We start from the raw sequence: 23,055 nt of genomic DNA on the forward strand, positions 1-23,055 counted from the left end.
ATCTGTCCTTTGTGAGCAAGGATATGCACCTCAATGTTAAGGATATTTAATCCCCCATGCATTTTTGGTGAGTGTTACCTTATCACACGACCACCTGTCGACAGGCGTTGACCACATGACGACATCTGTTGACCACATGTTGACCATGTGTGAACACAAGTTAGCCACGCGATCACACGGGTTCATCCAGGAGTACTGTCCGAGGCTGTCAACCACAGGTCGACACAGGTCAACCAGGAGTACCGTGTCCAAAGTGATCTCATCAAGAGCTGCGCACATGGAGAGTGAGCTTAGCACATGGAGCAGTCAGGAGTATTTATATTACACAGTGGTTCAGTGATACAGTGGTGCAGTGGTGCAGTGAACCAGCAAACTTGCACATGGAGAATTTACACCATCGGGCTGGCGAGTCAGGGAGTCAGAAAGTCGCCGAAGCCATCAAGAGGTGCGGTGAACCAGCTCACCTGCACATGGAGAATTTATACCATCAAGCTGGCGAGTCAGGGAGTCAGGAAGTCGCCGAAGCCATCAAGAGAGCCAGCAGCGCAACGGCTATCCTCAACAGCTAAGGCGATAAGAGGATGACCAATGGGAAGAAAGGGGGGGATTCTCAGCGAAGAAGGGCCTCGGCATGGTTTATGCCATGACCAAGTATCGTCACTACCTCTTGGGCAACAAGTTTGTGATCATCACTGATCATCAAGCTCTTAAGTATTTATTGAATAAGCCTACTCTTGGTGGCCGGATAAGCAAATGGATTCTTCTTTTTCAAGAATTTGAATTCGACATTGTGGTGAGGGTTGGGAGACTGCATCAACCTGCAGACCACTTGTCCAGGTTACATTCCGGGGAACCAGCCAGTGGTATCACCGATGACTTACCCGATGCGGGCTTGTTCGGAATAACAGCACTACCTGATGAATGCCTATTTGCGGTGGACTGCTTCCCACCATGGTATGCCAACATAGTACACCTCTTGTCTACAGGTGGCTTTCCTCCAGGATTAACTCCAACAGAGAAACGCAAACGGATCCTTCAAGCTGCTTCTTTTAAGTTGATTGCAGGTCAATTGTACAAGCTTGGGAAGGATCAGATCTTGAGACGGTGTGTGCTTCCGCACGAGACACAATCCATTCTTAAAGAGGCACATGCTGGCATAGGTGGAGGGCATATGGCCTCAGATGCTACTGCTCGTAAGATCATGCGAGCAGGGTTCTGGTGGCCCAAGCTCTTCCGCGACTTCCATGTTCATGTGACCAGATGTGATTCATGTCAACGAGCGGGCCCCAAGCCTACAAGGCGTGAGTACCTCCCTCTCAAACCATTCACTCCGGTGCCTCTCTTCTATCGCTGGGGATTGGATTTCATTGGACCCATCTCTCCTGCCACACGCCGAGGGAACAAGTATGCTTTGCTTGCCACCGACTATGGAACCAAATGGGTCGAAGCCAAGGCAGTCAAGAACTGTACAGCCCAGGTAGTAGCCACATTTCTGTATGACCAGATCATATCTCGGTTTGGTTATCTTGTTGAGTTGATAAGTGATAGAGGGTCTTTCTTTCTAAATGACACCATTGCTGCACTAGTTCACCTGCTTCAAATAGTTCACAAATTTTCATCTCCCTATTACCCACGTGCCAATGGTCTAGCTGAGAGCTCAAATCGCACAATGTGCAGGATCGTGCATCGACTTTGCCTAAATTCTTTAGCCGATTGGGACGACGTACTTCCAGCTACTTTATTCGCCTATCGAACGGCTTACAAGGCGAGTACTGGGTATTCACCCTTCGAGCTGGTCTATGGACTGGAGGCCGTTATGCCTTATGAATTTCATCTTGACACTCACAGGATTCTTCTAGACAAAAATGACAACCTTGAAGCCTACACAATGGAACGCTTCTGGGATTTGGAAGCACTGGCAGAGCATCGACGTGAAGCAGTTCTCGCTCAAGAAGTTTGGCAGAAGCGACAAAAAGCTTGGCATGACCGGAACCTCAGAAAAAGAAATTTCAAAGTCGGAGATTTAGTACTCTTGTATTCCAGCAAGTTTCTCAAACACAAACCTAAGTTTGTGAGTGGTTGGACAGGTCCATTTTTCATTGCCAAGCTTATCCCAAGTGGCGGAGTCTACTTGGCCACTTTGGAAGGCAGACTCCTACCTGCACCGGTGAATGGGTCACGCATCAAGAGGTACCATGATCAATGAGAAAACACCTTCCTAGTCCTTCTCCTTCCTGGTGACATCTTCTCCCTCTGAGTGAGAGCCACTTTCTCTTTCCACAAGGGTCCTCCTCTCTACCCCTAGTGTCACTTTCTCTCTCTACATGGCTCCTTCTCTCTCCCCTTGGTGCCAATTTTTCTCTCTAAATGGGTCCTTCTCTTTCCACCCGAGTGTCACTTTCTCTCTCTAAGTGAGCCCTCCATTTTTCACCCGAGCCACTTTCTCTCTCTAAGTGTGACCACCTTTTTTCATCCCGTGCCACTATCTCTCTCTAAATGACCACCCTTTAAATGCGGCCTCCCCTTTTCACTCTGTGTCACTTTCTCTCTCTAACTACGGCCTCCCCTTTTCATCCTGTTTTACAAACTCCTTCTCCTTCTACCTTCTCTCCAACTTCTACCTCTCTCTTACAAAAACCTTCTCTTTCCACCCTATGTCCTACTTCTACCTCTCTCTTACAAAAACCTTCTCTTTCCACCCTCTGTCCAACTTCTATCTCTCTCTTACAAACACCTTCTCTTTCCACCCTATGTCCAACTCCTACCTCTCTCTTACAAACACCTTCTCTTTCCACCCTCTGTCCAACTTCCACCTCCCTCTTACAGACATCTTCTTTTTCCACCCTCTGTCCAACTCCTACCTCTCTCTTACAAACACCTTCTCTTTCCACCCTTTGAACAGCCCCCCTCTCCCCCTTTACCACCACCCTTCCCCCCCCTCCTCCTCTCCTGCACAACAGCCCCCCCTCTCCCCCTTTACCACCACCCTCCCCCCCTCTTCCTCTCCTGCACAACAGCCCCCCTCTCCCCCTTTACCACCACCCTTCCCCCCCTCCTCCTCTCCTGCACAACAGCCCCCCTCTCCCCCTTTACCACCACCCTTCCCCCCCTCCTCCTCTCCTGCACACCAGCCCCCCCCTTCTCCCCCTTTACCCACCACTCTCCCCCCCCTCCTCCTCTCCTGCACAACAGCCCCCCCCCCCTCTCCCCCTTTACCCACCACCTGTCCCCCCCTCTCCTCTTCTACGCCACAGCCCCCCCCTCTCCCCCTTTACCCCCCTCCCTTCCCCTCTCCTCTTCTACGCCACAGCCCCCCCCTCTCCCCCTTTACCCCCCTCCCTTCCCCTCTCCTCTCTCCTACGCCACAGCCCCCCCCTCTCCCCCTTTACCCCCCTCCCTTCCCCTCTCCTCTCTCCTACGCCACAGCCCCCCCCCTCTCTCCCTTTACCCACCACCTGTTCCCCCCTCTCCTCTTCTATGCCACAGCCCCCCCCCTCTCCCCCTTTACCCCCCTCCCTTCCCCTCTCCTCTCTCCTACGCCACAGCCCCCCCCTCTCCCCCTTTACCCCCCTCCCTTCCCCTCTCCTCTCTCCTACGCCACAGCCCCCTCCTCTCTCCCCCTTTACCCACCACCTGTCCCCCCCTCCCCCTCTGCGCAGTACCCACCACCTGTTCCCCCCTCCCCCTCCTGCGCAACAGTCCCCTCCCCCTCTCCTGCGCAACAGGCCCCCCCCCCTCTCCCCCTTTACACACCACCCTTCCCCTCTCCCCCTCTCCTGTGCAACAGTCCTCTCCCCCTCTCCTGCGCAACAGTCCCCTCCCCCTCTCCTGCGCAACAGCCCCCCCCCCCCCTCTTCCCCTTTACCCACCACCTTTCCCCTCTCCCCCTCTCTTGCGCAACAGTCCCCTCCCCCTCTCTTGCGCAACAGCCCCTCCCCGCTCTCCCTTTACCCACCACCCTGCCCCTCCCCCTCTCTCCTGCGCAGCCCCCCTCTATCTGCCTACGTCCCCCTCTCTGGAGCAACTCTCCCCCCTTCTCCTCCCTACACCCTCTGCATCACCTCCCCTCCTAGCTCCAGCCCCCCCCCCTCCCCCTAGTCTACATCCGTCCTTTTACTCTCCCTCTCCACCGACACCCCTTCCTCACTCTTTTCCTCTCCATCGAAGCATGGGCCTGCACTGGTGGCTCTGCTAAAGTATTCTCTCATAGCAGATTCCAGGCTTAACCTCGACATCAACACCTCCTCCTCCCTCCTTGCCTCTCCAGACCTCGACATCGACACCCCCTCCGTACTCTTTTCCTCTCCATACGACGCCATCGTTCATGCCTACCCGTGCCTCTCACCACAAGTACAAACCTAGATTACCCCCCGACACTTTATTCGTTGACTTCCATCGGGCTCGAGCAGGCCACACGACAGGATCGGGACCATCTTCCATGGCATCACTTGGCAAACGCACCACTGATGACCTAGGTGCCGGTTCTACACCACAGAGCACTTCGAAACGACCTCGAGCAGCTGCAGATTCACCTCCCTCCGACAGGCTCACTATCATATCGGATGAGGAGCTATCTCCCTTTTCGAGTTCCTCTGATTCAGATCATGGAGGCTCTGACTATCTGCCCCCCACAGGTACAATCAAAACACCATCCAAGGCATCCAGTGGGCACAGTGGTCACAGTAACGGTGGCGGTGATTTGGCCCCACAAAGTACGGCTTGTGATCTTCCACCCCCAGCTTCATCCTCCTCGATCATTCGGGTGGTTTTCAAACCTTTCCTCGATCCCACACTCAAGCTGTCTAGCATCTTGTCACCTGATGAGATAGCCCGCATGTCTCTCGTGGAGTTTGATGATGTCACACTTCCCCAGGTGGACGTCCAAATGTGTACTGCGTTCATTCAGTCTTATGACTTTGCAACAGACACATTCGGATTCTTGAATTCCCGTCACATGTTCACTCCTAGTCTCGTATCCACATATCTCCGTCTTCCCACACTTTCCTTTTTGCCACCTCACACCGGCTCACCCACATTCCTGTCCTTCTTGTCTACATGTAAAACTCATCGCAGAGGACATGAGTGCAAGAAAGTTCTCGAGGGAAACAGTCGAGAGGCGCTTCTAGCGAGGTATTTGTTCACACACTTCTACTCTGCCCGAGGCCACTTCTTCATCACCAAGGCGATCCATTCTGCCTTAGACTCCATTCTCTCGGTCACTCCCTATGATTTCGCCTCACTCTTCTACTCTGCCTTTCGTAACACAATTCGCAAGCGTCGGGGCACATATACCTGTACTTGTGGGCCCCACCTCACCTTCTTACTTCATCAGTGGAAGGCCAACCCTCCTCCCATTGTCACAGGTCGCCTCCCTTCATCATCTCTCTCCCCTCCTGTCACCCCCTCTTCCACATCGTTCACTGTCACTTCCAGTGTTCCTTCCCCCGGGACTGCCTCTTCTCCTCTTTCGCTCAGGAGGACACCTCGGCGAGCGCCACCTCATGAAGTCTGCACCGGAGCTTCTTCAGTATATTCTGTTACCGGTGCCACAGGGTTACCATCAGTGACATGTCTTGTATCTCCATCAGTCGTGCCTGTGCCAGGACTTACCTCAGTCATACTTGTCCAGGCTTCTCCAGCGATCTCCAGCCTTTCAATGGGAGGGATTGCACCAGGTACACCTCCTGTTGTACCAGTGACGACGACTGTTGTACCCGGGACTTCCTCGACAGGTGTATTGTTACGCAGGACTGCAGCTGTTTCGTCTTCACTCCCTACCACTTTCACCGATGCAGTCATCACCACAGTTCAGGTGACCTCTGACCATGTTTTGGACCAGGTGTTGGACCTGAATCTTAGCCTGGGACCCGACTCCCACTCCCACGGGCTTTCTCAGGAGATGTCATCCCAGGGTGTACTTCACATTTCGGCCTCCCCAGGCAGAGACAGGACTAGAGACGGGAGTGGGAGCCCCTCTCGCGGAGATGCTCCATCGGCCACTTTAGCATCAGAGGAGGTATTTGAGGGAGGGATTCTGCCCAAATCTGTGGATTGCCCACCCCTTCATGAGAATGATATGTTCACAGCTTACATAGCTGCTTCATCGGGCCCACCTCTTTCAAATATTTCCCTGGTGGAAAAACAGAATGAAGATTACAGCCAACTACTATCTGTCCTTCACAAAAAACGCTCACCAGTATGTGGGGAAGAGGAGGATCTCACTCAAATCTTCACCATTCCCTTGCAGGACTGTCTCGCACAGAGTGCGAGAACAAAAAGATCTCCAGGGCCTCGACATGTTTTGTGCACTTGGACAAATTGGCACCTACAGGAAACCTGTCAACCGAGGAAGAGGGAGCTCTCCCTGACATGTTTGAGGAATTGGGGGACGTCATTAATTTGGCAGACAGGATGAATTACAGCGACAAGTATGCGTGGATGAAAAGGTCCCTGCATCTTGCTTAGCGTATCATGGACGACACCTTCACGCAGCTTGGGACAGCGGTCTTCAATTCCACAGGTTATGCTCATAAGCTCCTCTCTCAACAGCAACATTTAAAGTTAGAATTCGAGAGAGCTCAGGCAGCCCAGCAGCGCGCTACTAGCGTGACACTTCGACAACAGGAGGAAAGGTGGCAGAAAGAGAAGGACTCAGCAATACATGAGCGTGACATCGCTTGGAATATTCATAAGGCTGCCCTTGAGGATCGCCTCCATAATCACAGGCAGGAATGGGAAGCAGCAATGACATCTTTACGCAGCCAACATGTTGCAGCTCTGGCAACTTTGCACAGCCAGCATGTCACAGAGGTGACCAGATTTCACCATGAGATTACCAAGTTAAAAGAGTCTTGGTCTTCCTCCGAGATTGCCAAAGAAAAATCAGAATCCAGAGTGGCTGAATTGGAAAAGAAGCGTTCCTCCATGGAGGAAGAATTCACAGCTCTTCGGATGCAGTTGGCCACCCTCCAGACTTCCCAGTCCACCTTGCAAGAGCAAAAGGATCATTACTACCGGCGATACCACCGATATAAAGACAAGTATGAAAATCTGAGAAATGTGATGGACACGCTTGAGTGTGAGGAGGAAGCACCCCATCCACAGATACCTATGACTGAGCCAGAGCAAAGGGATGCGCAAAAGGCCACAGAGCCAGATACAAAGGCGGAAGAGGAGAAGGCAGAGGAACAGGCTGCTGTTTACCACCCTCAGTAATCTCATACAAGGGTTGATACATGGCTGTTGGTGTTTGGGTTTTTTTTTTTTTTTTTTTTTTTGCACTGTTAGATTTTGCCAAGCTGTTTGGCCCTCACTGTAAATATCAGTGTTTTACCTCAAGATGTACTCAGTTTTTTCTGCAATTTTCCATGCTGTCCCTTATCATGCAGCAGTTTATTTTTCACGTTTCAACTTAATACAAATCTTGGATTACTCCCACGGCCAACCACATGGTCTGTACTCTTTCCTTTTCCCACTCCATCACCATATCAATGGTTTGTAAGTTCATTTTTATTTTTCTTTGACGGATTCGTCCTCCCTTTCTATTCACCGGGACGGTGAATGATAGTGGCGGGGGAAACTGTTACCTTATCACACAACCACTTGTCGACAGGCGTTGACCACATGACGACATCTGTTGACCACATGTTGACCATGTGTCAGCACAAGTTAGCCACGCGATCACACGGGTTCATCCAGGAGTACTGTCCGAGGCTGTCAACCACAGGTCGACACATGTTAACCACAGGTCGACACATGTCAACCATAGGTCGACACAGGTCAACCAGGAGTACCGTGTCCAAAGTGATCTCATCAAGAGCTGTGCACATGGAGAGTAAGCTTAGCACATGGAGCAGTCAGGAGTATTTATATTACACAGTGGTTCAGTGATACAGTGGTGCAGTGGTGCGGTGAACCAGCTCACCTGCACATGGAGAATTTACACCATCGGGCTAGCGAGTCAGGGAGTCAGAAAGTCGCCGAAGCCATCAAGAGGTGCGGTGAACCAGCTCACCTGCACATGGAGAATTTATACCATCAGGCTGGTGAGTCAGGGAGTCAGGAAGTCGCCGAAGCCATCAAGAGAGCCAGCGGCGCAACGGCTATCCTCAACAGCTAAGGCGATAAGAGGATGACCAATGGGAAGAAAGGGAGGGATTCTCAGCGAAGAAGGGACCCTCCAAGGCGGGGGATGAGGATGAAGGAGAAGGGAGAGAGAAAAGGAGGCATTCGGCATTCGGCACGGGAGCGAAAAAGAGGAGAGTGAGGAGAGATAGAGGCTAGAGCTACGAGCTCGCCAAGGAGAGAATGTGGAGAGACTTGTGTGCACCCTTTGTCTACTATGGGGATAGACCTGTGTATTCTGGTGATTTGCGACTTGTGTATTCTTGTGACTTGCGACTTGTGACCTGGGGACACGTCCAGTGATATGTACATTGGCCAACTCGGTCACTTTCTCATCTCTCTTGTCTCTTCCGGATATGGGGATTGTTCACCAGTGTAGGATTTTCTTATTTTGCTTATGTTGTGGAGTTCACCGGTGATTGTCATTTAGCATAGTGCACTCGTACGTCGTCGTTCACTGCAGTATAGCATACGACACTCGCACACTACTGCACGGTGCGCTCTGCACGATCCATTGCATTAGAGCGTTGCAAAACTCATGCTTCTCACGCCAGTGGCCTTTGGCCTCCGGTAACACCTCCGGAAGGATAGGAACCCCTCCCCTCAAACAGTTTATGGCGATCACGGTGGGACTCTGCTGGTATTGAGTAGCACGAGTGAAGTGGTGATCTAGGGTCCTAGAGAGAGGTCTTATGCCGAGTAGTTCTGAAACCTTTGAAGGAGCTAGTGAGAGAACTAGGAGGTACTTGAGGAGAGTGGAGAAAAGACTTCCGGCAGATCAAACTAGGTACAAGAAGCATTACGTGCGACGTAAGTTTGCGAAGCCCTCAACTCGAGCACAAAGTGAGCCCACTGGAGCAGTAGCCAGAGCAAGTAACTTCATCGAGACTCTCATTGACTTGGATCAACAGGAACCTTGGTGGTCAGATCCGGACTCCGGAGAAGAAGAGGTGCAAAGCAGAGAACAGGTGAAAGAAGAGGGTACTAAGGACGAGGGCTCCTCAGGGACTCATCAAGGTCAAGGAAGCCCCTCTCCTCTTCCTGCAACGATGTCTTCATCAACCACCTCTTCTACCGGAGTGGTGACTCCATCTGCTCCCGCCTCAACCTCTTGTGGACAAGCTGCTACCTCATCTGTTATGCATAGCTCCGGGCTCCTAGCTAATCCTTCTTCTACATCTATTCCATTGGGGGGTACTTTTGCTCCGGCCATGCCTTTACCTGCCACGATGGTTTCATCTCCCTTTCCATCCACACCGGTGTTGCCTTTTCCACCACCTCCTTCCTTCCCTTCTGCCTACTCATCCATGACTTCAGCTCCGTCCCTCTCCTTCCCAAATGCTCTCCCATCCTCTTTCACCCCCACATCTTCCATGTTCTCACCCTTTCCCTCTGCAACACCGAGACCCCCCACTTACGCGCTACCATCTGGGTACACTCCCTTTTTTAATAGCTTGGCTAAAATCCAATCAGCTTGTTGGCGACGTGTAACTGACCAACCCAAAGGATAACCCAAATGCCGAACCATTTGATTGCGTGGAACAATTTCCCCAAGCCATAAAAGAGCATGCCATGGTCCACTCTTCAGAAACATCTCCAGATAGGATACAAGCAGCTTTATTGTCATTGTAGAACGAATAAATAAATAATGTGCTGCAATTTTGGCCCAAAACCCAATACGTTCATAGTTTCGAAATAAAATCCCATTGAACTGTGTCAAATGCTTTACCAATATCAACTTGCAGCAGTAAAACATCCTGCTGAGTATATTTTGCATATTCTATTCCAACATAGGCATTTGCAATATTATCAGTGATGTGCATATGAGGAACAAAACCATATTGCGTAGGATGAAGGCCATCATGCAAATACCCTTCAATCCAATTCACCACCATTTTAGTGATGATCTTGTAAATGACAGGCATAAGGGTAATAGGCCTCCAATCAGCCAGAGACTCACATATCTGCTTCTTAGGAAGAAGCTTGATCAGCCCTTTTTCAATCAGTCTGGCATGTACTGCTTTTCCCATGCATAATTTATGATGCGCATCAAAGTTGACTTGAGGATAACCCAGAATGCAATGAAAAATTCAACTGTACGACCATCCCATCTTGGAGATTTCCATCTACCATAGGATTTTACCGCATCCGATAATTCTCTTTCAGTGAATGAATCATCCAAATCTAGAGCTTGCCGAGGAGAGAGAATAGGATAAACATGCTGTAATAACTGACGTCTTGCATCAAGAACTTGTTGAGGAGGATCAACTGCCCCAAATTGCTTGGAAAAATGATCCACATAGGTTGTAGCAAGTTGGGCCCTAGAGGAAGTCCAAACACCATCAAGCATTCGGGTTCTGCACATATTTGCACACTGTCTCTTGTAATGCAGACTCTTAAAAAATTCCTTGACGAGCAACCTTTGTCAAGAACTGCATTTTCATCAAAAGACAACCCAGCACACACACACCTTTTTTTTTAATAAAAAAAAGTGAAAGCTATGATTGTTCATATTACAAGAAAAGCCACCTCAAAGCGGGAAAGACAGAAATCATGTCGGTTTGGCTTTGAAACCCAGAAACCAGGTACTAGAGAGCTCCCACCACACACACACACACACACCCCTTTTTTTTTAATTTAAAAAAAGTGAAAGCCATGATTGTTTATATTACAAGAAAAGCCACCTCAAAGCTCCATGTCTTTGGAAATATTGCTGCTGCTCCCCGCTCCTCCTGTTGCCCTCCCCTCGACTCCCCCTGCCTCCCTCCTTGACTCCCTTCCTTACTGTTGCCCCTCTCTTCCCCTCTCCGAACCCTCTTCTTGCCCCCTTCGCGCTGCTGCTGCGCTACCCCTCCCCCCCGCGCTACCTCCCGCTATTGCTGCGCTAACCCTCCCGTTGCTGCTCCACTACCACCCCCCCTGCGGTTGCTGCTGCGCTGACCCGCACCCGCTGTTACTTGCACTGTCCCCCTGGGCATTGCTGCTTGCGCTGCCCCCCGGTTGTTGCTCCCGCGCCCCCCTCTACGCTGCTACTCGCACCTCCCCCCCCCCTTCCCTTTCCTCCTCTCCCCCCTCCTTCTCTCCTCCCCTCCCTCTTCTTCTCTCCTCCCCTCCCTCTCTCCTCTTCACTTCTCCCCCTTTCCTGCTGTCCCCTCCCTTGTTGCCCTCCCTCTTCCCCTTCCAGCTCCCCCTCCTTCAACCTCCCTCCTCCTTCAACCTAGACTTGCTCTCTCTCTTATCTCCCTCCTTCCCTCACCCTCTCCCTTCAAGTGTACCCCTGTTTTTTTGGGGGTCTCCTGGGCATCAGGAAAGCGGGACCTTACCCACCTTGATTGACGAATGGGCACCCATTCAGTCAATCCGTTACTGCACACACCGGCCGTGAGAATCGTCACATTTTTAAAAGACGAGCTACAGCAGTTGCAAAAGGACTTCGAGCATGAGTGTTCCACGACTCTCTTCGCACGTATCTTTGGTTCACACCCCTCCAGTTCACAGGCTAGAGATAGGATGCTTGCGGTGCTTCCCCAGGAACTCGCTCCCCACCTTAAGGATGTTCGTTTATTGGGACGAGGTTTCTTTCAGGTGTGCCTAGATTCCCCAGACGTCACGAGAGACTTGCTACAGACTGGGTTTCTACTTCTAGGCTACAGGAGGATTTTTTTGTTTCCCTTTCAACTGGGCTTTGACCTAGTTGAAGAGGACAAACAAGGAGCTTATGTTTTCATTAGGTTCCCTGGTCTCCCCTCAGTTTATCATCGGCTTCTTTCAATTATTGGCAAGAGGTTTGGTGTGCCAGTTTCCTATACGAAAGCTTTTTTTGAAGCTTAGCCAAAACCCAATCAATTTGTTGTCGGCGAGTGAGTTCCCACCCCAAAGGATAATCAAGATGACGAACAAACTGAGTGGGTGGAATGATATCCCCGGGCCATAATAGACTATGCCAGTCTTTGAAATGCAAAGGGAGCAGCTTAGACTTCTGAAAATTAACATGAAGGCCAGCTGCCAAACCATAAACAGAGAGGGCTTGCATCAAGGCACCAAGATCATGGGCCACACACACACTTTTTTTGGTGAAATCTTTGATTGATTATATTATATGAGTAGCAACCTCAAAAAAAGGTGCTACAATTACATCAACTGAAAATTTCAGTATATGCCAAGAAGACCTCATGATCTATGCAGCGGGTCTGCAAGCAATCAAAGAAAGATTGATGTAGAGAACGCCTAAAAAAGCCAAACAGAGAGAAAGTAGGATCACCAAAGACTTTACAATTCCTATATGTCCATAAAGTCCATAGTGCCCAGTAGTGAACCCAAACAAAGAAAAGATGAAACTTCGGTTTGGATGGATGAAACCCAAATAGCCATAAGAACTTCCCAAATGGAACAGATGGAAATCTCGCTCGCAAGTGCTATCGAAGTAGATCAAAAAACTCACGAGAGCACGGACAATGCTAAAACAAGTGAGGCACAGTCTCCGAAGAAGCAGAACATCTATGGCAAAGTGTAGGAGCAATGTGTCGATGAGCTAATAGCTGTCCAGATGGAAACACTCCCAAAAGAACTCGCCAAAAGAAAACCTGTTGTCGAAGCGGTACTTTATAGGCCCAAAGTTGCTGTAATCTTTTCCTCCACCACTTGGCTGGGCGATGCATTCGCCAAACATAATCACCTCTCTCTGAAACCCAAGGTTGAGGCAAAAGGATTTTATACAATGCAAGTACAATAATCTGAGATAGCCTCAAAGGACGAGAAGAGGACCTTGGAGAAGTCAAAGTCCAATCTTCCAGTCGGTGGTGGAGTTCCAAAGGAGGAATCGGAACAAAGGGCGAAAGCATAGAAGTAATTTGTCGCCACAAAGGACGATAATGAGAGCCCAATCCATATGTAGTGGCTGCTAGAGAAAAGGGGAGCACAGTACCAGCATCATCTATAACATCAGCAACAGAGGTGATGTCTTTAAACGAGACAAAGTAGGAACGTCGAGGTTCTTGTAAAGCCAAGGGAGGCTAAAAGACTTTCGACCAGTGAATGCTTTCAGCTCTCAAAGAATTCCCAAGCAAAGATTTCCGTCCATTCCATTCCAGATGAGAAAGAACATGCTTCCAGTCAAGAAGCAAGCGGGAGACAAAAGGGCATCCAGGCAAAGTGCCATCAGTGCAGCCAAAAAAGAAATCCCAGTGATCGAGTTGCCAACGACCAAACGCAAAAATACTGATATGAGTGACCAGAGTCCTAATCATAAGAGCCCAAGGTTGATCACCTTGCAGAAATTGCAGCAACATTTTCCCCCTGTGGGCAAGAATATGCACATGAATATCCGTGATGTTCAATCCACCTGTTCAATCCACCATGCATCTTGGGAGAACAAATGTGATGCATCGAAAGCAGCTTGAGACTTTTCCTGCCATGTTTGGATCGCCAGAAGAGTTCCATAAAGGCAGACATGAAACATGTAAGATCTGCCTTAGTGAACATGATCAATGGCAAGTAAAATTGAATATATATGCCACAAGGATGGACTGCACTATTCGAAGACGAACATGCAAAGGCTAGGTTGCCAGTTTCCAATACTCTAGCTTTTTCCAAAGCTTAGCCAAAACCCAATCAGTTTATTGTCGGCGAGTGAGTTCCCACCCCAAAGGGTAACCAAGATGACGAACAAACTGAGTGGGTGGAATGATATCCCCGGGCCATAATAGACTTTGTCAGTCTTTGGAATGCAAAGGGAGCAGCTTAGACTTCTGAAAATTAACATGAAGACCAGTTGCCAAACCATAAATAGAGAGGGCCTGCATCAAGGCACCAAGATCATGGGGCGTATTCTTCAGGGTAAAGAAAGAATCATCAGCATAAGCTTTGAGCAACCATGTTGCGATTAGCATCCAATTCCAAGCCATGAAGTGATCCTGTAGCCACAAGATGATCAATATATTGTAGCATAGGATGAGTAGCAATGGCATACAGTAAAGCACTGAGAGGGCATCCCTGGCGGACCGAACAATGAAGAGTCTACTCATCAGAGATATCCCAAAAAATAATGCAAGCCGCATTGCTATCTCTGTAAAGCCAGTAAATAACCTACTGCATTTTTTGTCCAAACCCCAAAGCTCGCATAGTTTGCGAGATGAAATCCCATTGAACTGTGTCAAAGGCTTTTGCAATATCTACCTGCCAGAGTAGAACATCCTGCTGCGTGTATTTGGCATATTCAATCCCAATATAAGCATTGGCAATGTTATCTGTGATATGGCGACGTGGAACAAAGCCATATTGGGAGGGATGCAACCCATCATGCAAATAACCTTTAATCCGATCAACCACCATTTTGGCAATGATTTTGTAAATGACTGGCATGAGCGTGATTGGCCTCCAATCACCTAGTGAATCACATAGCTGCCTTTTTGGGATCAGCTTAAGAAGACCCTTTTTCCATGACAAAGGCATCTGCTGATTTTGCCATGCTGTATTTACCATTTGCAGCAAGGTGAATTTAAGAAGATCCCAGAATGCAAGAAAAAATTCAACAATGAGACCATCCCCATCCTGGAGATTTCCATCTGCCACAGGTCTCAGTGCATCAGACAATTCCCTTTCAGTGAAGGGATGTTCAAGTTCCAAAGCCTGAGCATCAGACAAAATTGGATGAATATGCTGCAAAAGAAGCTGACGTGCAGACACGACCCGAGGAGAAAGAGTATCTTGATGCCCAAAATGAGTGGAGAAGTATTGCACACATAAATCAGCAAGCTCTGAACGAGATGTTGACCAAGAACCATCAGGCATCCGGATCCGACAGATATTGGCCGCCTGTCTTTTGTAGTGTAAACTCTTAAAAAATTGCTTGGAAGAGCAGCCTTTATCCAAAAATGCCCGTTGTTTGGATCGAGTTTTCCATTTAGCAAGCTTTCTGCGATCATTAGATTGAAGAGAGAATTGAGCCTGACATAAGAACATGCTTTCCTCTGAAGACAAAGGGCGAGGATGAGCAAGCTCAGTCAAACTCTGACATGTAAATTTGGCATGTGCTACAATCTCCCTTGTGGCTTGCATATAGGATTTGCCATAATCTCGAATAACTGCTTGCATCCGAGCAACAAAAGCCTGCCAGGCATAATCCAAACCAATGCGTATCTGACGAGAGAGAGGTTGAATAGCATTAGAGACCAAGGCTTTAAAGTCAGCATGCTCCAGATAACTATTATTAATCAGTAAAAGCCTTCGGCAAGGTCAGTGGGAAATTCATATAAGGAAAGCCTCAACCAAAGAGGAGCATGATCCGAATGTGTGAAAGCATGATCAACCCAAATTTGACAAGTAAAGGCATCACAATGTTGTGGATCAATCTAATACCATCTGTCCAAGTGTGCCCGATAAGAAGATTGAGCATTATGTTGAAAGGTATAACCCAGAAGCATGGGCTGTAGTTTCTTCTAGAGATCAACCAGGCGCAACTGAAGCAAAAAATCAGACCATGCCTGTGTTTCAGGAGCCAACATATGAGTGTGGCCTGAGGTGTTGTCACCCGATTGAGGGGCATTATTAAAGTCACCACAAATGAAGGCATGTTGTCGCCATGGATAAGTATGCATGGCAGTCCAGATCAAAGCTCTATCACGAGAAGACTGGGGGGCATAAACCGATGCAAATTCAAAAATTTCCCCTTGAACAAGGCATTGAACAATAATCCATCTACCATGGCAATCATTGAGAGCCACAACAGGTTGTGGGCCACACACACGCACACACACACATGCTATCATAATTATGTATCTCATCGACAAAGTTGCCCCAAAGTAGAGATCAAAGCCATCCATAACTATGTTTTTGGAAGAGGATTCATCGAGACTATTTCGAACTCTAATGCATGGTGTCAAAACAGGTAGGTAGGGTGCGATTTGGTAGTCCATGCCAAGCTGTCACCTAGCTTAGAGGCAAATGGTATTTTGGAGTGTGGCCAATCGCTCTAGTCAACAAATCGTGAGCAATTTGAAATTAATTTCCCACACTATTGCACCCTATTTTCCAAGTCTTGCTTTCCTTTATGAAGACATGTTTATGTGAGTGTCCGAGGATTCAAAGATGTGTATTTGTAAAATAGGGATAGTAACTTTTGAAGCCTTCCTCTTGCCCTTCCATGAAGTGGGATATTGATGTCATAATATTTCTATCTGTTTTTGCTATTTTTGCTTTTAAAGATGCATAATCACTCTACTAAACTTGGCTAATTGGAATTTTTGTAGTGTATAAAGTCTACTGTTTCAGCCTTTAACCTGCTTTATTTTGTGGTAGTACAGTGTTCAGCATTTCAAAAGCGTGCAATTTTAGCTGAAGATGGAGGAAAATATCTCAATGAGGATGATGACCCCCGATCGGTAAGTTCAATAGATATTAAGACTTATGATTCAATAATTTCACTCAGCTTGTCATGCATATATGTTAGTGTAGTCAAACTAGACTGGACACTTTCTAAATGGGTCGGTAATGTTTTTTTTGGAAAGCCTGGTATTGATGAAGAAGCAAGGATAATCACGCCGAGTTTAAGACGTTGCTTTGATCAAGATGATATGTTCGCGAGTGTACCTCAAAGCAAAGACAGAGATTTGGAAGGGTATATTCAGCACAGGACCATGTATATGTTGCTCCAAAATAGGAGAGCTTTCTCACATAATTACTCTTTCAATTATCCAACATCTATAGACACTACTTCTACATCTGTACCGAAGTGTGATTATGTGTTGCTCGTATAGGCCATTTCCCTTTGCTGCTATGTGACCCTTGCTAAGGGGTTGTTTATGGCTTGATTGGTTTGATGATCCAACCCCCCTCCCCCCCGCTCGCCCTGTGCCACTGCCATGTCCCCAATCTTAGCCCACTAGCATGTTGAGTTGGAAAACTTGCCAGCCAAGCCAATCTCCCAATAGATCCGAATGGGCCTTTATAGGACCCAACCTACTATCCTTGCTGACATACTTATGAGGACTGACATGAGCTGGCTGGCCAGTCAATCTGTTTAGCTTGCCCCACCTTTTCTAGAAAGGGCCCACCCAGCCCCTTATTGACCTGCAAAATCAACCCCTTATTGAGGCATGTGCTACAGTCTCCCTTGTGGCTTGCATATAGGATTTGCCATAATCTTGAATAAGTGCTTGCATCCGTGCAACAAAAGCCTTCCAGACATAATCCAAACCAATGTGTATCTGACGAGAGAGAGGCTGAATAGCATCAGAGACCAAGGCTTTAAAGTCAACATGCTCCAAATAACTATTATTAATCAGCAAAAGCCTTCGGCAAGGTAATCTGTCAGTGGGAAATTCATGTAAGGAAAGCCTCTACCAAAGAGGAGCATGATACGAATGTGTGAAAGCATGATCAACCCAAATTTGACAAGTAAAGGCATCACAATGCTGTGGATCAATCTGATACCATCTGTCCAAGCGTGCCTGATAAGAAGATTGAGCATTATGCTGAAAGGTATAGCTCGGAAGCATGGGATGTAATTCCTTCCAGAGATCAACCAGGCGCAACTGAAGCAAAAAATCAGACCATGCCTGTGTTTTAGAAGCCAACATATGAGTGTGGCCTGAGGTGTTGTCACCCAATTGAGAGGCATTATTAAAGCCACCACAAATGAAGACATGTTGTCGCCATGGATAAGTATGCATGGCAGCCCAGATCAAAGCTCTATCACGAGAAGATTGGGGGGCATAAATCGATGCAAATTCAAAAATTTCCCCTTGAACAAGGCATTGAATAATAATCCATCTACCATGGTGATCATTGAGAGCCACAACAAGTTGAAGGTCGTGCTTTACCAAAAAAGCCACACCAGAAAAGGAGTGCTCTCCAACATAGAAGATGTCATAACCAGCAAAATGGCCTATCTAACCAGCATACATATGCTGATTATGCTCTTGCAAAGTAACTATATCAGGTTGCAATTACTTGATATACATCCAAACCCGTTTCCATTTGTGACCATCACACATTTCCTGTACATTGAGAGTAACACACTTCAGATGATCAAGCATATTTACAGTTATGAGACAGGTATGTACAGCAACTAACGGGCTGTCTACGTCTGCATTTTCACCTCAATGTTCGCGCCTCTGCCTTGGGATGATGAAGCATCAGCCTGAGGAGAGGACAAAAGTGTAGCAACTTCTTCTTTAGGAAACAAGGTCTGATTCGCAGTCATCACAGCAGCCCAGGTCAAGCCAACACCAGAGTTTTCAGCAGGTGTTTTTCCATGAGAGGATGCACCACTCCAAGTCCAAGAAGGCAAAGGTCGCTTGGGGGAGATCACTTTGCGAGGAGTTTATCATCCATCAGTACAAATTTTTTCCCCTTTCCCTCGAGGTGGAGAGGACAAAGGTACAGGAAAAGAAGCATTACCATTTGAGACAGCCAGGGCTTTGCCTTTGTCTTTAACAGAGAAAAACTCTGTTTGACCCCTTTGTTTTTTACCACAGAAGAGGCATTTGCATTCTTATTCAAAGGTTGAACCATTTCTGCTTGCACTGGTTTCCACCTCAATGTCCGGGCCTTTTCCTTGGAATGAAGCATCAGCCTGAGGAGAGGACAAAAGTGTAGCAACTTCTTCTTCAGGAAACAAGGTCCGATTTGCAGTCATCACAGCAGCCCAGGTCAAGCCAATACCAGAGTTTTCAGCAAGTGTTTTCCCATGAGAGGATGCACCACTCCAAGTCCAAGAAGGCAAAGGTCGCCTGGGAGAGATCACTTTGCGAGGAGTTTGTCATCCATCAATACAAAATTTTTCCCCCTTCCCCTGAGGTGGAGAGGACAAAGGCACAGGAAAAGAAGCATTACCATTCGAGACAGCCGGGGCTTTGCCTTTGTCTTTAACAAAGAAAAACTGTTTGATCCCTTTGTTTTTTACCACAGAAGAGGCATTTGCATTCTTATTCAAAGGCTGAACCATTTCTGCTTGCATTGGCATCCGTGGAGCTCGGGAAGTGCATTGTGAAGCCATCTGCCCAAATTGCTTGCATTCAAAGCAAGCACCTGCAAATAGCCCCCACTTGAGCTTGTAAAAGGCATTCCATTTCGTACTATCGAAAATCCATATGATTTTGTTCATACAGCCAAGAAAGTCCGTACATTTTTGTCAGTACAGTTGGAAAAATCCGTGCAGTTTTGCTGTCATTTTAAAAATATTTATAAAAAAAAGTACTGTAAAAAATGCATACGATTTTTGTCCGTACAGCTAGAAAAAATCCGTACAGTTTTGTACCTGCTATGCTTTCCTCCTTGTAAAGCGTTAATGCTTCCAAGCCTTTTGCTTAACTTGAATGGTGGATTATTCCTATGAGAAAACCTTTCACAAAGACAAGTTGGTTTCCAACAAGAAACAAAAACAAGTAATGGATTCACATGATTCCCTTCATGACTCTGCTAGCTTGTTTGTGAGGTTACACCCGCAAAGGTTGGAAAGATTCACTTTCCACCACTCGCATTATGGTGGAAGTGGATGATATATTTGATCCAGTTAAGGAGTATGCAAAGATTTCCATTATAATTTTCTTCCCAGGACGGATGCCTGCTGCAGCAAATGTTGGAGCGTCAAACTGAGGGAGAAACAAGCAGCTGCATCGTGGGAGCACGAGGGCTAGCACGGGATCTCTCTGAGACTACACACACACACACACACACACACACTGACACCTCTCTCTCACACACACGTATGTATGCACACACACACACACACACACACACACACACACACATATGTGATGTGAATATGGTTACCACCACACCACACCACACACTTTTTTTTTTGTGAGAAGAAATCTTTTATTTCTATGGAATAATTACATTCATAGCTGCTTCAAAACGAAGTAGCTACTACTCAACAAAAGATCTCAGTATAAGCTGTATACACATCCTGATCTATCAAACGAGTCTGAAAACAATCGTAGAATGATTGTTGCAGAGATCGTTTGAAAAAAAGAAAGGATGAAAATAGTGGATCACCAAAGACTCTATGATTTCTATCCATCCATAAAGTCCATAAGGTCCAGTATCGCACCCATACAAAAAATAAATCAAAACCCTGTCTCTGGGGATGAAAACCAAACAACCAAAAAAATCTGCCAAAAGTGACAGTAGGAAAGCGTTGGCGAAGCCTCTGTCTGATGAGAGCAATGAGATCAGAAGTGTTTGGACAGGACCAAAAGATATGGAGCACTGATTCAGTAGAGTGCGAGCATCTGTGACAAACAGCTGAAGCAATGTGTCTGTGTGCGAGTAACTGCCCAGATGGAAAAATGCCAAGGAGAACTCGCCATAGGAAAAGCTGTTGTCGAAGAGGGACTTTGTAATGCCAAAGGAGACGCAGCCTTTTCCTCCACCACTTCATTGGACGATCCATATGCCAAACAATATTTACTCTGTTGGAAATCCAAGGTGGAGGTAATAACACTTTATATAGTGATGACACTGTAGTATGTGAAAGCTTTAAAGGACGGACATATGAGGAAGGAGAGCGTAAACTCCAATCCTCAAGCCGATGCTGAATTTCTAAATGAGGTACCGGCAAGTACGGTTGGAGCATTGCTGAAATTTTATGCCATAAAGGACGATAATGAGCTCCCAAGCCATATTTGCGAGCAGCCAAAGAAAAAGATAGAATTGTGCCATCATCCTGAAGTACATCCGCCACAGATGAAATGCCTTTGAAGGAGAGAAAATAAGAACGTCGGGGTTCTTGTATGGCCAGAGGTGGATGGAATACTTTGGACCAAAAGAGATTCTCTGCCCTCAAAGAGTTGCCCGAGAGTGAGTCCCTTCCTTTCCATTCCAAGTGGGATAGAATATGTTTCCAATCAAGAAGCAAAGAGGAGACAAAAGGGCATCCTCTGATCTTGCCTTGGATAGAGCCAAATAAAAATTCCCACTGAGTAGGCTGCCAATTCCCAAAAGCAGATGTATGAAGATGTAATAAGAGAGAGCGGATCATAAAAGCCCAAGGCTGATCTCCTTGTAGAAACTGCATCATCATCTTCCCCCTGTGAGCAAGCAAATGCATTTGAATATTGAGAATGTTCAGACCCCCGTGCATCTTTGGAGAACAGAGACGGTGCATGGAGAGTAATCTGAGACTTTTCTTGCCATGTTTTGAACGCCAGAAAATTTCCATGATAGCTGACATAAATGAAACCAAATCTGCCTTAGTGAACATAGTGAGAGGCAGATAAAATTGTATGTATGCTATCAAAATGGATTGTGTAATTCGCAGACGAACATGTAATGGCCAAGTTGCAAGCTTCCAATATTCAAGTTTTGCCCTTAACTTTACTAACACCCAATCAGTTTGTTGTGAACGGGTGAGTCCCCAGCCTAGAGGATAACCAAGGTGTCAAATAAATTGAGAAGCAGGGACAATTTCCCCAGGCCACAAAAGATTGTGCCAGTCCTGTGCATGTAAAGGCAGCAATTTTGATTTTTGAAAATTGACCTGAAGGCCAGCAGCCAATCCATATGTAGAAAGAGCATGCATAATCATGGACAGATCAGCCCGAGTATTTTTTGGAGTAAAGAAAGAATCATCAGCATATGCTTGAGCAATCATGCTGCGACTGCCAAGAATCTCCAACCCGTGCAGCTGGTCAGTGTCTAAGAGGTGATCCAGATATTGAAGCAGTGGATGAGTGGCTATGGCAAAAAGTAAAGCACTCAGTGGGCATCCTTGTCTGACAGAGCAAGCAAGAGTCCAGGATGGAGAAATATCTCCTGAAAGTATACAGGCAGCTTCACTATCTTGATATAGCCAATTAATGAGTTGCTGCATTTTTGTGCCAAAACCCAAAGCCTGCATAGTCGATGAAATGAAATCCCACTGAACTGTATCAAAAGCTTTGGCAATATCAACTTGCAATAACAAAACATCCTGCTGTGTGTATTTGGCATATTCAATGCCAATGTAGGCATTGGCAATGTTATCGGTGATATGCCTACGCGGGACAAAGCCATATTGTGCAGGATGCAACCCATCATATAAAAACCCCTTTAGCCGAGCAACAATCATTTTGGTAGTGACTTTGTAAATTACCGGCATAAGAGTGATAGGTCTCCAGTCTGCCAAAGACTCACAAATTTGTTTTTTAGGAAGGAGTTTAACAAGACCTCTCTTCCATGTGTCTGGCATTTTCTGATGTTGCCATGCAGCATTCACCATATATAGTAATGGATGCTTCAAAATAGGCCAGTATGCTAGAAAAAACTCGACTGTTAAACCATCCCATCCGGGGGATTTCCATCTGCCACATGATTTGATTGCATCTGACAGTTCGCTCTCAGTAAAGGGTTCCTCCAATTCCAAAGCTTGAGTAGAGGAAATTATTGGAGAAACATTTTGCAACAGTAAATTCCGTGCAAGCAAAACCTGTTGCGAGGGCGGAGCTGCAGAGCCAAATTGCTGGGAGAAGTGATGCACACAAACAGAGGCAAGCTGTGATCGGGAAGTAGTCCATGATCCATCGGGCATAAGCACTCGGCAAATTTCTGTTTTGATTCTCCTCTGATGCAAACTTTTGAAAAATTCTTTGGAGGAGCAACCTTTATCTGTGAAGGCTCTTTGTCTTGCTCTAGTCTCCCATTTTGCCAGTTTCCTGTGATCATTTAATTTAAGACAATGTCTAGCCTGACATAGTGTGGTTTGCTCATGCATGGACAACGAACGATGATGACTGAGTTCAGTGAGGTCTTGACAAGTAGACTTGGCCTGAGTAATGGTTTCCCTCAGAGTCCTCATGTAAGACTTGCCATAAGCTCTGATCACCATTTGCATTTTAGAAATAAAAGAAGCCCAGGCATCATCAGCATGAAGATAGCTGCTAGAGGAAAGACAATGAGCTGCTTCAGTGACCATTGCCTTGAATTCAACATGTTGCAAATAACTATTGTTGA

General features: G+C 47.1%; 1 protein-coding gene across 1 annotated transcript in view; it reads left to right on the forward strand.

Annotated features, from left to right (window-relative positions):
* SRS2 (P-loop containing nucleoside triphosphate hydrolases superfamily protein) overlaps positions 1-23,055 on the forward strand; it is a 111,790-nt gene that overhangs the window by 68,127 nt on the left and 20,608 nt on the right. Inside the window, exon 17 of the mRNA XM_087385702.1 lies at positions 16,425-16,502. Coding sequence (XP_087241828.1) covers positions 16,425-16,502 — 78 coding nt within the window. The remainder of the gene's footprint in view (positions 1-16,424; positions 16,503-23,055) is intronic.

Source organism: Dipteris shenzhenensis, chromosome 15 (assembly GCF_047967505.1).
Source record: "Dipteris shenzhenensis isolate YYH24624 ecotype China chromosome 15, Dip_SZ_1.0, whole genome shotgun sequence".
Lineage (NCBI taxonomy): Eukaryota > Viridiplantae > Streptophyta > Polypodiopsida > Gleicheniales > Dipteridaceae > Dipteris > Dipteris shenzhenensis.